Here is a 14,432-nt window from a genome sequence, read left to right as displayed (position 1 = left end):
TCCAATACCCGGAAATATAATCTGAAACGAGGAAAATAGTCGGGTTATATTTTATTGACTTTAAGTGGGCAATACTACAGACCCGACAGATACCGCTAGGGGGCATTTCACCTAATCAAAGACACAGGCGGGAGGTCTGTATCCGGGAGAAAAGTCCAAACAAGCGTCTTAACTATTTTGAACCTGAGAAGCGGCGCATGATACATGGGTTGTGAGGACTGATCCCTATCTCTCGAGGCAGCACTTTCAAAATAACGCGGCCAAACCCCGGCCCAACAACAGGCGTTAATTACACACAAGAATACACACAGGGCTGGTAAGCATAAGACGTTACCCAACATTCAAAAAACAATTTATGTGCAAATTAAAGGCGCTTTTTGTTGAGTGGTGGCGCCTCAATCCCATTGCTAGCCTATCCATTGTATATTGGAAATGGGACGGATTTCGAAGATTGTACGTATAGCTCCGTACGGAAGGATACTTAACAGCGATGAGATGGACCAAGGACGACGTGGAACTTCGGGCTTCCTGGGGCCTGTAACCCTAACGTATTTACGGTAAAGAACATATTGTTACTATAAGTACTGTAGGGACATTGGGCTCACACTGTGTAATGTACGATAGATAGATCTTTTCATATTATACATGTTTTCTGAAGGATACAAGTGGATCAGTGTAACCTCGAAGAGATTACAAAAGAATAAGTAATATGAGTAAAGGGGGGAACTACTATTGATCTATAAAAACTGCTAGGCATCCCTCAGAATAGTTTTACAGTTAAGACTTTACTATCCCAGAATACTTTTGCTTTTTGCTTCTATAGACTAGCTAACACTAGAGCAAACGTCACTTACATAGACATAAAACTAGTTATTGTCAAATAATATGGGCGTTGGTGGACCAGAATCATGTGACTAGATCGTGGTAAAACCCCCGCGGAGCACACAACAAGAATAACCAAGAAGAATAATCAACACAAACAGCTCAATTCATTCAAATAAGACCTTTTTACCAATCGTAATCTATTGACACTATTAAATAATCTGGCCGGAACAGCTAAGCCTGCAGAACAAGGTTAAAGCCGGATTACTTACCCAGATCCCACGAGAAATCCTAATACGCAAGCTAGTATACAGAAGACATTAGCAGGATGTTATTCGAAGAGACAGACTTTATAAACACGAAGACTCTGAACAAACCCTCGATACTATAGGAAGCCTTCAAGCACTTATTAAAAGGATTATAGCGCGGCTATAGCGAAGATGGATTGAAATCGTTAGGATGAATGCTTTAAAAATTATAAGCCTATGCCACAAAGTCTGCCTTTAAGACTGACCCCTGCAAATATTAAAATCGCGCTTATCGGCGCCACCGGTTTTTATAGACACTTAACAAATCCACAGGCGGAGATCTTTATCACCTCTCTAAGCGCTATCAAGAAGGCGATTAAAGAAGATAACTCTTGTGGGAGAAAAGAAAATAGAGGAAGAGATTAAAAAAAAACCTTACCTAAGCAGTACTATAACTTAGTGGATGTTTTTCAAGCACGCGTCTACCAACCTGCTCAATGACTTTGACGAAGCTATTCGGTCGCGCAATATTATCTTATTAACCGTATTTAATTCGTAAATGTCTCTTTGTTTTATGCGGCTCAAAATAGGATCACAACTCTAGCAAGGGAGGTATTGGAAACCTTCTCATCGCTCAGTCTGCCGAAAAGCTATATTAATCTTACCCTATGTACCCATCCAGCATAGAGAGAAAATCACAATTGAGACCATTCATGTTCCTTAACACCCTCAAACTGTATCGCATGAACTGACAGGACACGATTCTTTTAAACTCCTCCATATGCGTATAAGCGGAAGTTTTAAGAAGAGGCAGGGTTTCTCAGCAGCAAACAGATATAGAGAGCGAGCAGCTTGCTGGTCGCAGTCACACCTAACATTACAACCACCCACACGAACAGCTCCAATACAGTAATCGCCATGATCGAGGTAAACACAAGTGTCCCCGCAGTGTAATAGACAGCCCATGTAAGCTGCACAGGCCACGCTTCATCTGCTCCTTGCACGGCCGTCTCTCTGCCCGACCTCGCCGACTTTTCTTCCCGCCAGCTCGCAAACAGGCTGTGGACAGCACCCGGGACAATACCCACCAGACACCACGTCAGTCCAAATATAGGATACGGGCAACCGAGAGCACTCCGCTTGGAGTATACTTCCACCAGCGCCAACGCGGCATAGAAGACGACTAGGGCCACGAAGCTAAGAGTCACCAACAGAGCTCTCATGGTGCTTGATTTCGCTTTGATATTGGTGAGCCACCCCGTGCGCATCCATGACAGCCACTGCCGCACGCGCTCCTCTTCCACATCTGCCTTAACCGTAGGTTCCAAGCCCAGTGCCCTAACAGCCGTAGCAGCTATGATTGGCAGCGGAGCGGATACCAGCACAGTACGCCGCTCGGGCCAGGCGATATCTCGCAGTGTAAGTGGCACCAAACCCATTACAAGCGCGGTTGCGCCGTACTGTTGTTTGCGCGCCTCATCGGCTTCGTTAAAAGTGCAGATAGCAAAGCCCCAGCAGGCCTGCGCAGAGCCAGCCCGATAGCGGAAATATGGAACGAAAGGGGAGTACACGAGCCCTGTGGGACAGCCTTCGGCATCGGCCACTGCTGCAAGAGCGAAGATTAGGAACAGGGCGAGAACTGGAACGAATCGAGCGTTGCGGGTCATGTCGTCCGCTCGTTAGGTGGAGAATTTGAAGAATAACACCAGAACGCCAAATCAATGTATGAGGATGAGGATTATACTTGTGAAAGCGCAGACTGAAAATGCTATTTTGGGTTTCTTCCGCGCAGATTAAATATTCACCGGCCAGCTGGGATTCTGGGAATAAGGCTAAAGCGACAATTTGACGACCTAGTCGCTTTGTTTGCTTTTATTAGGCTTAGATAAGTCAACAAATCTGCTTTCTATTAGTTATCCAACCAGTAGATGCATGAGGCTAAATTTATAATTGCAGCTATTGGCCGCTAGATATGCAAGTTAACAGCCAAACTCGTATTTAGTTGCATTGGCCTCCGATGGCGTTTTCTCTCTTCGATAAGCTTGAAGATGAAAAGGGGGTAAGTGGGTTTAAGGTAGTCTGTTCTCTGGGCATGTTTGGATTGCTTGTTGACCCAATTGATTAAGGTATCGTAGCTGATGGAGATGAAAAGCTCTCAACTAACGGGCCGCGGCTTAGTGAGAATAGGAGGATGTATGAAGGCGGCGGTTTGCCAAGACCTTGCCTCTTCAGCTAGCCATGACCATTTATTTAAAGTCGAAGGGAAGCATCAAGAAAACATAATGGATGCGCATATGTTCGGAGGAAGCTAGTATCGTTTAAGAGATTGTCCACAGAGGATTCGAGTGAATGATGTAGAATAGGTCTGTCTTATTTTGTGATAGATTGTAAGTTCGGGCTTTCCATGCAATATATGGCTGTCGATATCCAGGGTGCTACAGCATTTTCGATATTTGTTGGATGCGTATTCTTGATTGATTTCCGAGAATAGCGCCTGGTCGTTCTCATCATCTCTATCATATCTGTCAGCGACTTGCTATCGATGAGTATGCTGTGTCGGCATTCCCGGGCTTGGAGAAAACTCGGCAGCATTTCATGATTCAGAAGGCGAATTCGGCTGCCTGTTGCTGCCCGTGAGTACACAGATCAAGAAGGGCTTGACCCCAGCAGGCTCCGGATCCGCCGTCCTATAATCACGCAGGTCCTGTAGCCAACTTGATGTCGGAATGGAACCCCATGCTGGGGTTGGGGTGTAGGCGTCACCCTCATCTTGTATCTGCAACAATTTGTTAATTACCGGAAATTTGACAAAAATGGTAATAGGTGTACAAGGAAAGGAGGGGACATACCGCGAGAAACTGGATCCAGTCTAGCCCTCCGTCGTGCAAGAGTGCGTCGCGTCAGTGTCTGTACCAGTTCTCGAAAATATCAGGTCGAGCTGATAGTCATTTCCCGAACTTGACGCGCTAAGATAAACGGTCATGCTCTCAAGTGAGTCGGGATAAATGAAAAAACGATAAATACTGCCTGCCTTGACGGAGATTTCGCCGTCTCCCGGCATAATTCGTCGGATAACCCTGTTCACTTCGATTCTAAGGACTCCACTTTCTTCGCGGAAATAGTCGGGTTGGAACTGATGCAAGTGCGGCGGTGGCCCTTTCGGTCTGTCAGGTCTGTTGATGAGGTTGCGCAGCTTTTCTGGAACGGGTCTTTCAACGGTGTGTCGGTATGTTCGGCGGAAGAGAAAGCATCGTCCTGGAGGGGGCTCTAGGAATTCGGTTGTAAGGACGCCAAGTCTTTATGTTGAATATCAGGTAGCAACATAGTTGGAAGTATCAAGATATGGAGCTGTGACCTACTTGACAATGGTCAATTGGCCGGCTGGGTTGTGGTATGGTACGAATAGTGCCATGTTGCCTTTGGCTTGCAAGAGAGAATAAAGGTTGCAATATCTTCTTTATGATCACTCAAGAGAGGCCTAGTCCTTCAATCAATATGGTATTCCGTAATAAGTCCAGGCAAATCGTCGCATGCTAGCGATCCCTAAACTCTTCTCCAGATTCTTCCCGCAAATTTGCACTAGAAGAAGTGGCTTGATACATCATATTTAGTGCTATCCAGGACATCAACTCCAGGGAACCTTTACCTGAGTATAGTTTCTAATGTTTCGAATGGGTGATTCCGTGCAGAAACCACTCGTTTTGGAAATCTTTACGCTTTACTTCTTTGGTTTATCCTGATGGACTGTCCGAAAATAGCTCCGATAGAGCTTACATTTTAAAAATATAGTTAGCATATACAGCAACGTAATTTACAATAAAATATATTATTAGTTGTACTTATTTTTTATTCTTTTAGGAATGCAAGAGACTCAATTGGTTGAGATACTGTGATTCCTGGTGTCTCCAAAGATGACATCTATCTCCTAATAGTCAGCGTGTAGTTGATCTATAGCTCCCCGCGTAGCGATCCATCCATGAAATTATGTGGGTTCTGTGATGCTAGTAGTGCTGGGTTCCGTCGTTTCGCCCGTGTATGTCCGCGCAAATGACATTGGAAAGAATCGGCGGCGGGCTGGTATGTCAAACATTTGTGTATCCAGTTTTAAAGAGCCCCGTTTCCCCCATGCTTTTGTCTCTAGAATTCCACCCATATAGATTTCCTCGTCACCATGCATATCAACCTGATAACATTAACTTTTACCATCAACCCCCTCCCCCTAAACTTCTGTCACCTGCTGTTCCTACCTCCCGTTGGAAGCCGTACCAACCTTCAGCGCCCAATCCCCCTCCATCCCTACCACTCCCCTTCCTCCCAAGCCCTGCCGATTTACATCCACGACTATTCCCTGGAGCAGTAACAAGGAATTTTCCCAGCCATTTCAGGTTCCTCGGACAAAATATGATGACGTGAATGCAACGGTGCGGACGAATGAATTTGATATCGAATTCGAAAGATCTCAACAGCAGAAGGCGGTCCGAAAGTGAGTGAGAATGATTCGATTATACACTCTGGAGGGGGATTTGAAAATAGATATGCCATCGACGTATGCCCAAACCAGTACGCGTCCTCAGCGTTTGGTATGTAGGGCACATTGGGTACCACACTCCCTGTCTACGAACTAATAACATCTCTCATATCCAGTGACCGAGCCAGCACAAAATCAAACCGGGCCCAGTGATGACCACATAGCCCTGTCTCGTCAAACCTCCGTTGAACAGTCCATCGTTCAGGAGCAGTCAGATCGATCGGTATTGCCATTAACAGAGACTTCCTGTTTTCCAGGTCCACCGCTCAATCCACCCGGTGTAGAGGAGAGTTCTACAGGTAGGCCACAGTCGCAGAGTTTTCTAGCGTAGTCCTCTAATGCATGATAGGCGTGTCAGGGGTCGCAGCCAACCATTTGGGGTTGCATAACGACAGTACTCCTTTAGTCAACACACAGGTGATTCCGCCAACGTCAAGCCCTCCTTGTACCTACGACCTTCGGTTGCCTTCGGCAAATGCTCCGGATAACTCACTCCACCCCTGTGACTCTTGGACTGGTAATTATCGTTCCAACAGAATAGGTGCCGGGGACTCTGGAGGCGAGATCACATTTCACGAAGATCAAGTGGAGAACCTTCAACATGCAGCGACTACTGCTCAGAGTGTCCAACCTAACGATCTACATGTCCAAGTTACAGAAAAAGAGGAACCCTATGAGAGTGGTCGCCCACATGTCTCCTTCCCTTCCCAGCAGCCAACCCGCCCTGGTATGAACCCAAAGATGCTATCAGCACCTTCTCGCTCTCTCCGCTCCCGTATACGAACACCAAGTCGAGCATACCAGAGCGATTACCGTCTGTATCCGTGGTTATACCCGTCCGTCGACCGGACAAATTAACTACAACTACCACTCAAACCAATATCACCCGAAAGCCACGTCGTCTTCAAGGTGCTGACGACCACGGTGATAATAATGATGCGGCAGTGCATGAGCTGTGCTATGATCGTCCTGTATCGAGCAGCAGATCTAACAATGAGGTGGAAGGAAACCTGCGGAAGAAACACACCCCTTCGAGCTTGATGGATGACGCTGCTGGAGCATGTCCGCAGTCGCCCCAGAAATCACCGGATAGTCGCTTTGCCGTCACTCCAACTGAAGCAAAAGAGGTTTTTGGTCGGGGTGTTCTCCGTATTCAACCATACGGTCCTCGGCATGCGTATTTTATCACTTTCCTTCCGGATGTCGTTCAACCCCCGTCGAAACCTTCGCCGTCGGAGTTGCCACTTGAGAAGCCATCGCGCTCTGGTAACCGTAATTCAAGGGAACAATCACGGTTGCGACAGGTTGCAGGCAAAAAAATCACAAGCGAGTTCCTTATTCACCTGCAGAGAACCGGCTCTTGGTCGAGTTGAAAAGCCAGCCCAATCTACCCTGGCGGGACATTGCGAAAAGCTTCAGAAATCGGAGCACGCCGTCTCTTCAAGTTCAGTATTCCAAAATTCGACACAAAAATGGGTGATTGAGGCTTTAATTTTTTTTTACGACTCTGCAATGCTTGAACCCCAGACACTGTTGGGATCGCGGCCAAGGAGAACTGATACGGTAGTTTCCGGCAGGATCAAAACGAGATGGGGAAGAGACGTTGATGAATGTGTAATTACCTGGGATGAGGAAGACACCAGCAATTCATAGTGCGATGACGGGTTGGTTAATCATTTGCTCCACTGTGAGTGTTCAAGCGTGCATTTGTATAATACCTGAAGCATATATATCCGGTTTAATTTCTCCCGTTAGCTATCATAATCTTCATGAGACCGTACCCGCCCCCGCCCTAAAACCCGCAAAGCGCCAACATAAGCTGATTTGATCCATCCTCCCCGTTAACATCTCCGCAGTAAATAAGATACCCACACACGAGCCTTGCCCCTGCAACACCAGCTTGAGCCTGATTCACATAATTTGGGGAGAAAACAAGACTTTGAGTTACCGCGCCTTCAATTGGAACAAATAGCTTTTCCTGACGCTTAGCGTTCTTGACATGAAGAACATTCATGCTATATGGTCCAGGTAACGAAGATGGCTCAACGATTTCGGGCAAGAGACCCGATGGATTAAGTTGGAAGGTTGTGCGATGGTAGTCATCATTTGTCCAGGGAAGACCAAATGTCTCGAAGAACCTGCGTAGTTTCTCCATCGAGATATTTGTAAAAGAATATCTTTACATTGAAGCGGATACCCAAAGTAACCAACTACCTACTCTCTAGGTGTATACGGCGGAGGTGCATCGTCCTGTCCCTCTGCATCTCCGTGTGCCTGTCCCCGGTCTTCTCTCCTTAACCCAGTCCCAAACGTAGTCAATTCGATCGCAGACCCCGAGTCACCGGTCGCCTTCCTCCTCTTAGAACTGCGCCTCTTTCTCCAGAAAATCCAGCCGATAATTACACTCAAACCGACGACCCCTACTACAACCCCAATAGCCACCTTTGCTTTGGTGCTTAGCCCTGACGACTCCTCACGTGTCGATCTGCATGACAGCCAGTATCTGTCCTTGGGTCCTTCGTATGTCCTATTGATCGCGTCGGTGAGCTTCCCACAGTCAATTGGAAGATTGGAGTCGATAGTCAGGCTAGTAGCGTTGTTAAGTTTGGGGAAGGAGGCGCTGCGTTGTAAGCTTAATTAATAACCTTTGTATGCGTTAGAATGAAGGCGATGACTCACTCTTTAATCTCACCTCCAAGAAATATATGCCGGGATCTAACGACGGGGAGGGATACATTGAGAGGGTGGCTCGACTTAATGGTTATAGAGCCAGGAACGTTCTTAAGACGAGGCATGGAGAGGCTAAGGGAATCAGTCGATTGAATAAAGCACACGTTGGTAGATAGGGCTAGAAATATAAGGCGGCTGCGTACCTCGATATATTACCCTGGAGATCGAGCGCATAGTAGACGTTTATCAACTGCGGAAAGTCAAATCGTACAGAAGTGTTTTCTGAAAGAACTCTTAGATCCCCATAAGAGAACTTAGGCATAGTAAGGCTAAACTAGGTTATTAGCATTACAGCTAGAGGACATACACTTAGAAGTAGGGCATGAACTAACTCTGATACGTCCCCCGCGACTACCACCTGCTTGCTGACTTCGAGATTCGGCAATGAGACCTCCATTGCGCGGCGTGGACCCTCACCCCTAGGGTAACCGAGGCCGCACTGGTTAGTATTGCAGATCGACAGACGGTCGGTAACGTTCTGTAAAGAATCGAGACTTATTCTGGTTTTGCATTAACACCCACGGCCCCATACTGACTGCTAGTTAATGACATGGTCTAGGGAACATACTTTGAATAATTCCCCCTTATGTGTAGAAAATCTGACTTCTTCAGTCCTCTGAAATCAACCTCTGCGTTGTCAATATACTGTATGAGCGTCAAACCCTGCAAATATTCTAGCTTCGGAAAGGCGATTCTCTCTAAGCTGCTAGCTAGCTCTTGTAGATATATAGTACTTTTCAAGTGCTGGAGATCCGGCAGCTCGATAGTCGTTATGTTTGGCGCGGGCGGAGGCGGGAAACCCCGCCAATCCAAGCTAATATCTCCGGTGATGTTGGTAACGTTAGGTAGATAGAACGGCCCTGTAAAGTTTCTCGCTATAATAAGGTCACCGACCATGGTTGTGCAAACCGAGGATATATAATCGATGTCGTTTTGGTCGGTGACGTTGAATTCGTATTCATAGTCGGGGAGGGTGCATTCTTCCGACTGGACTGCGACTCAGTTAATGCCTAGTAAGCAGTCAGAAGATCATGAAATCCTACCTCCAAGGAGCAGGCCCAGAAATAGGACCAAAAGCCAAATGCTCATCATATCTCGAATCGCGCTTTGCCGCCGCTCTTGTTTGCAGATCTCCCAACCCCAGAAAAAGAGAACGGGTGGGCTACGGTCCCCTATTATTTATTAAACGGATGCAACGTCACTCGCGCTAGTCTAGCCTTGTGGAATTTGTTGCCCGATGAAATCCTCGCACAGTTAGTGCCGCAGTCTAATCATAGAGATAGGCCGATTAGACTACTAGAGCGCTATTAGGATTAAAAAAAGTATATATAGCTTTTATACAGTTATTTTATCTCTTAAAAATTACTATGTAGTTCGAATTCTATATGGTTAAAAATAAGGGTCCTAGGATATGGAATGCTACCACTATGCAGAATTATCTCAATAGTTTCACGCAGTACGCTACTATCAAACATTTCCTTAGTGTATGAGAGCACTCACGAGGAATTTTGATACCTTGCTGCTCAAGGCGGCATCCATCCAGAAATAATCAAGCCAGTGCAGCAGTTGAAAGGGCGTATCCAATGGAATCTAATTGCTGTTCTTCCAAGGGTATCGCGGGAGTAATGACAGAACCATGTCAATAAAGTCGATGAACTGAGACTGAGAGCATAGAGCTGCCATTTCGAAGGCCGGGGGATACGAACCCGCATCTGCCCAGTCCACGAGCCACACCAGGCCGTTTCGGCCCAGAATAAGATTCTGCGGACTGATGTCCTGGTGGGTGAGAACAAACTCGGTGAACTTGAAGGGCGCAAGGTCTGACGGCGCGTGCTTGTATGTTTTACAGATGTCCAACTTGTGGTTGAACCAGCCCTCGAATTCGGCCACGTCCTTGAAAGGTCCCGGCACTGTAGTGCGTGAAGAAGCGACCGCGACATGGGCCCCCGCCGATCGGACCTGGCTCCAATAGCTTGATGGACTGCATTTCAATGATCATCTGGGCCGTCTGCCTCGCGACATCCATCTTTTGTTCATCACTGAGATCTCTCCAGCAGCCATCAAGCGGTTCACCGTCGATATAATCCATCACAATATATCCCATGGTGCCAAAATATTTCGTGTCGTCCATGAAATGGAGAGACCGATGGACACGACGAGCTCGAATATTGGACTTTGATGCAACTAGTTGAAGCACCTTTGCCTCACAAGGCAGCACATCGCCGCCGCCTTTTAAAACGAGATCCTTGGACAATCGCACCACCGTCGTTTGGCCGAGATCGTGAAGGATCGGAGCAGACTCGAGGAGGTCGACGAGGGATTCGTCGGAGACGCAGTCGCTTATCATCCAGCAGGAATGCCCTGTCTGAGGCTTTACTGGCCGGATGTCGAGATTGTTAGTGCAAGATTCACCCCCGGGGGAATTAAGGGAGTTAATACGTCGGTGAACGGGCGTAAAGGTCCTTCCATATTTCCAATCCTTCGGATATTATGGGTTAAGGGTCAGTGAGAAGGGAAAAGGCTGGGTTCGTATGGGAGTACCATACCAAGAGGGCAAAAAAAATGTAGGTAAGCTGAATATAAGAAAGTTGAACCAGGACATCGTTGATGCTATTGTTAGCTTGGTTGAGCTTAGTCATTGCCAAGGAGCGCAACAACCATGGAGGGAAATTGATAGGTGGATCAGGTGCCTAGTTAGGGCTCGAGCGGGTTCTGGCTGACCAGTCCTGTCTCACCAGTCGCTGACCTATAGGACGCCGGTTGAGATAAGAGTAGATCGTTTTATGTTTGGATGAACATCCGACCTGCGAACGAGGACATTTGACCTCCATTGGCTCCCCTCTCTTGCTGGATTCCCCTGAGCGGCACACATAATGGAAAGATTGATCGCAATTCCGTCAATGATTGGTCCCTCTACGCGCTGACCTCAACTTTCAACCACTAATTATAGCAATTCGGCTTCTCAGGCTTTCATTTACCATGTGCACGGCGAGTTCTGAAACAGTCCATCATGGCGACAGCTAGCGAGGCGCTTGGGCTGTTTGGAACGCGACAGTAGTAGAGAACATCAGGCTATAATACTCCTGTCTACAAAGGGACGTGGCGATGATGCAGTTCCGCCCCAGTTGTAGACGGTTGACCTCGGCCTTGGGTGCTTGATGGGCGACCTGCAATTACGCCACCTATCCAAATGCTACTCAGAAGAATGGTGGAGCACTTTCCCTCCCTTGATGGGCAACTTGCCCTTTTCTCGCCTCTATCATGTCAGAATCGTGGAAGCGGATAATCTCAGAATAACTTAAGTAATTTAGAAAAATAATCCAACTCTGGGACTGGCAATTACCTACATCTTAACTCTCCAGGCATCAACTGTTAGGTCGTCATTGTTGAATGACCAGTCAAATATCCGTTCAGCAACGGGCTCGGCGACTGGATCGTGGTATCTGGAGATATAGTTATGCCTTAGGGCCTCCTCCGCAGATATCCTCAGTTGAGGCTCAAAGAGGAGCATCTTCTCCAGAAGACCGACAGCTTATAAACGTTAGCGAAGGTCGGTAGCATGCATTCAAACAGGCTCACCTAGCGGGTCTGCGTACTCGAATCTTTGGTGTAGAGTCTGATGCTCCCACCTCGGTACATTTTCTAGTGCACGTTTGGTCTAAAGTTCATAATTGTCAGCCTTCATCAAAGGGATGGCATGCAGAAGACACACGTCCTCGTTCCCAATGCCCCGAACAGCCTCAGTTGACGGCGACCCGAGCAGCTCGGTAATCATATCAAGCTGCTCGGTACTGTCAATCCCAGGAAATAGAGGTTTCCCGGCAAGCATCTCTGCCAGTATGCATCCAGTGCTCCAGATATCTACCTCAGTATCATATCTCTTCCATGTTATCATTACTTCGGGTGCGCGATAGTAGAGCGTAGAGATATGAGGGGTCATCTGAGACAATCCCATCTCATGAACCCGAGCGAGCCCAAAATCACATATCCTCAGATGGTACTTCTCATTAAGAAGAATGTTACCTGGTTTCAAGTCCCGGTGGATCACACCGGCTGAGTGAATGTACTTCAAGCCACACTGACGTCATTAATAAAAAAATACCGCGGATCAGATTCTGATAATTATCATACCAGCAATTGGTAAAGGAGATACCGAACATGGTCCTGCTCTAGAATTCTAGAGGCAAGAGCGTTTTGAAGATCAGTGTAGCAATAATCTGTGACGACGTATCTCCAACGGGGAAGACAATAAGTCAGCAATGCTAAAGTGAGGAAAGTGACTAAGTAGGTAAATGGAGCTTTCTTACATATCCTCACAAGGGGAAACAAACACATCGTTCATATTAATAATCTTTCTACCGTCAGTACAGATATGATGTACCGGCGTTGTGTTTTGGTCGACAGACATTCTTGTGTTTTAGTTGTTTCAATAAATTAAGCTCTCGATATGCCCTCTTCGCCAGTACGGATGTTCTAAATGGCTGCACTAGCTTCTTCACGGCCACAATTTGCTGTGTCAGTCGGTTGCGGGCAGAGCTGTCAACTTCGTCAGTCCAGATCGCTTGTTGCGCAAAAAAAAAAAACTACCAGACGATGCCAAAAGAGCCAACCCCCACAGGATGCGGATCTATATATCTAGCCCAATCCAAATGTCAGTATACCAACAACACGGGTCGGCCTGCTCGTGGTTCAGTACCTGTTGATTAATTCGAAAGTGGTACCCAAAACCTGAGCGGATGTGAACTGGCCTAAATCAGCCATCGTAAAGTAGCAAAAGGACCAATCACTTGATCTTGCTGAAGCATAAAGAAAGCCTGTAAGTGCAACGACTGGTAAAGTTGCTTCCAACCAAAGCATGTGGTCAGATAATAAAGACGTACTGAGGAATCCTCCTGCCAAGCTTCGGGACTTACATCATGGTGACACATTCATTCAACTAACTTTACTGGCAAGCGAGCGACCATTCAGACCGAGCGGCCACCCGCTGTATCCCATATAAATTGCACTTTTTGTTACTTTAAAATTTTTACAACCAAAATGTTTCTATATATATTAAGTGGTAATAATATAAAAACATAGTGTATAATAATTGTAATTATTTTTTTCTATCGTTAAATACCGGAAAGTGGAGAGTACATAAAATACAAATGTAATTTATCTTACCAAAAACGATTCCTAAATTTTAGATGCCATCTATATGATATAAGCAAGTAGAGTATATTATTACTATACTATTTATTTTTAAGCTCTCTTGATGCTTTGTGGTTGAGCTATCGAATATCGAAAACTTCAAATTTATATGGGATACACCAGTAGGAATGTAGAGCTCAGACCAGTCGGGAACAGGAGCAGAAATAACCATATAGATGAGAATTGCAACAAGACAGTCAGTTTGAATTTCAGAAACCGCATCATATTGTGGTTTGTGAGTGGAAATGGCTAGAAAGGAAATGTTGATGGTGCAGTCCGTGCATTAACTAGAGGCAAGGACTGAATTGTTAATATGTCAGAGGGGAGTGGATCTGATAGGAGACTGCATGAAATCTGTGTTAATTTATCAGTCCATCAAGGCCCAAATGATTATGTTGATTATTACTGTAAGTCACCTTGGAAAAAGAATATAAGGAACTCACTTCTTTGTTAGAGAGAACTTCTTGGATATTCTATTACCACATTTATGGATTAAAAGCACTACAAAGACGATCAATATCCCCACCTGGTGCTCCAACAAAGCTAACAAGAGCTTTATTTCCAACTTACTGTGGACCCGATCACCTCCCAGTTCTTCGGCAAAGAAATCTCTAGGCTCAATTGCGTTAAACTGAAGTAAATCAGGACGCCCATAACTCTGATGTGCTCCTGTTATAAGCATATCATTAATTTAGTCATGTTAATTGAGGTTGAAACTTTTATACTAATGGATGTCATTTACTGTGCTCTTTTGGTTCTGATTCTTATTTTGGTAATTCTGAAATCCTGGAATCCCAACTCCTTGGACATACCAGGTCTCAATCAGGGGCACACGACTATCTTGCCACGCTTCATCCTCCCAGACCGTACCACCATAGACACCGGTAGGTGCAATATTAGAAGACGATGCTCTG

General features: G+C 46.1%; 5 protein-coding genes across 5 annotated transcripts; 1 reads left to right on the top strand and 4 right to left on the bottom strand.

The window, feature by feature from the left end:
* Positions 1 to 1,870: 1,870 nt before the first annotated feature.
* On the bottom strand, positions 1,871 to 2,737 carry ATNIH1004_005541 (uncharacterized protein; the record flags this gene model as incomplete). The annotated part of the gene is made up of 1 exon (XM_033570195.1): positions 1,871 to 2,737. The coding sequence occupies one exon, from the start codon at positions 2,735 to 2,737 to the stop codon at positions 1,871 to 1,873; it is 867 nt and encodes a 288-aa protein (XP_033426227.1).
* Positions 2,738 to 3,663: 926 nt separating this feature from the next.
* On the bottom strand, positions 3,664 to 4,482 carry ATNIH1004_005540 (uncharacterized protein; the record flags this gene model as incomplete). Its single annotated transcript, XM_033570194.1, has 4 exons — positions 3,664 to 3,846; positions 3,920 to 3,939; positions 3,984 to 4,366; positions 4,430 to 4,482. The coding sequence occupies 4 exons, from the start codon at positions 4,480 to 4,482 to the stop codon at positions 3,664 to 3,666; spliced, it is 639 nt and encodes a 212-aa protein (XP_033426226.1).
* A 586-nt stretch (positions 4,483 to 5,068) lies between these two features.
* ATNIH1004_005539 (uncharacterized protein) lies at positions 5,069 to 6,971 on the top strand (the record flags this gene model as incomplete). Its single annotated transcript, XM_033570193.1, has 6 exons — positions 5,069 to 5,147; positions 5,331 to 5,553; positions 5,604 to 5,650; positions 5,715 to 5,897; positions 5,948 to 6,325; positions 6,403 to 6,971. 6 exons carry the CDS (start codon positions 5,069 to 5,071, stop codon positions 6,969 to 6,971), a joined length of 1,479 nt encoding a protein of 492 aa, XP_033426225.1.
* A 419-nt stretch (positions 6,972 to 7,390) lies between these two features.
* ATNIH1004_005538 (uncharacterized protein) lies at positions 7,391 to 8,725 on the bottom strand (the record flags this gene model as incomplete). Its single annotated transcript, XM_033570192.1, has 5 exons — positions 7,391 to 7,736; positions 7,817 to 8,218; positions 8,278 to 8,400; positions 8,472 to 8,597; positions 8,661 to 8,725. The coding sequence occupies 5 exons, from the start codon at positions 8,723 to 8,725 to the stop codon at positions 7,391 to 7,393; spliced, it is 1,062 nt and encodes a 353-aa protein (XP_033426224.1).
* Positions 8,726 to 9,918: 1,193 nt separating this feature from the next.
* On the bottom strand, positions 9,919 to 13,246 carry ATNIH1004_005537 (uncharacterized protein; the record flags this gene model as incomplete). The annotated part of the gene is made up of 7 exons (XM_033570191.1): positions 9,919 to 10,238; positions 10,288 to 10,790; positions 11,676 to 11,859; positions 11,908 to 11,986; positions 12,041 to 12,406; positions 12,460 to 12,505; positions 13,242 to 13,246. The coding sequence occupies 7 exons, from the start codon at positions 13,244 to 13,246 to the stop codon at positions 9,919 to 9,921; spliced, it is 1,503 nt and encodes a 500-aa protein (XP_033426223.1).
* Positions 13,247 to 14,432: the final 1,186 nt, after the last annotated feature.

This window comes from Aspergillus tanneri (assembly GCF_003426965.1).
Source record: "Aspergillus tanneri strain NIH1004 chromosome Unknown AapTan_4_pilon_pilon_pilon, whole genome shotgun sequence".
Taxonomy (NCBI): Eukaryota; Fungi; Ascomycota; class Eurotiomycetes; order Eurotiales; family Aspergillaceae; genus Aspergillus; species Aspergillus tanneri.
Note: the sequence above shows the minus strand (reverse complement) of the source record. Positions and strands in the feature narration are given on the sequence as shown.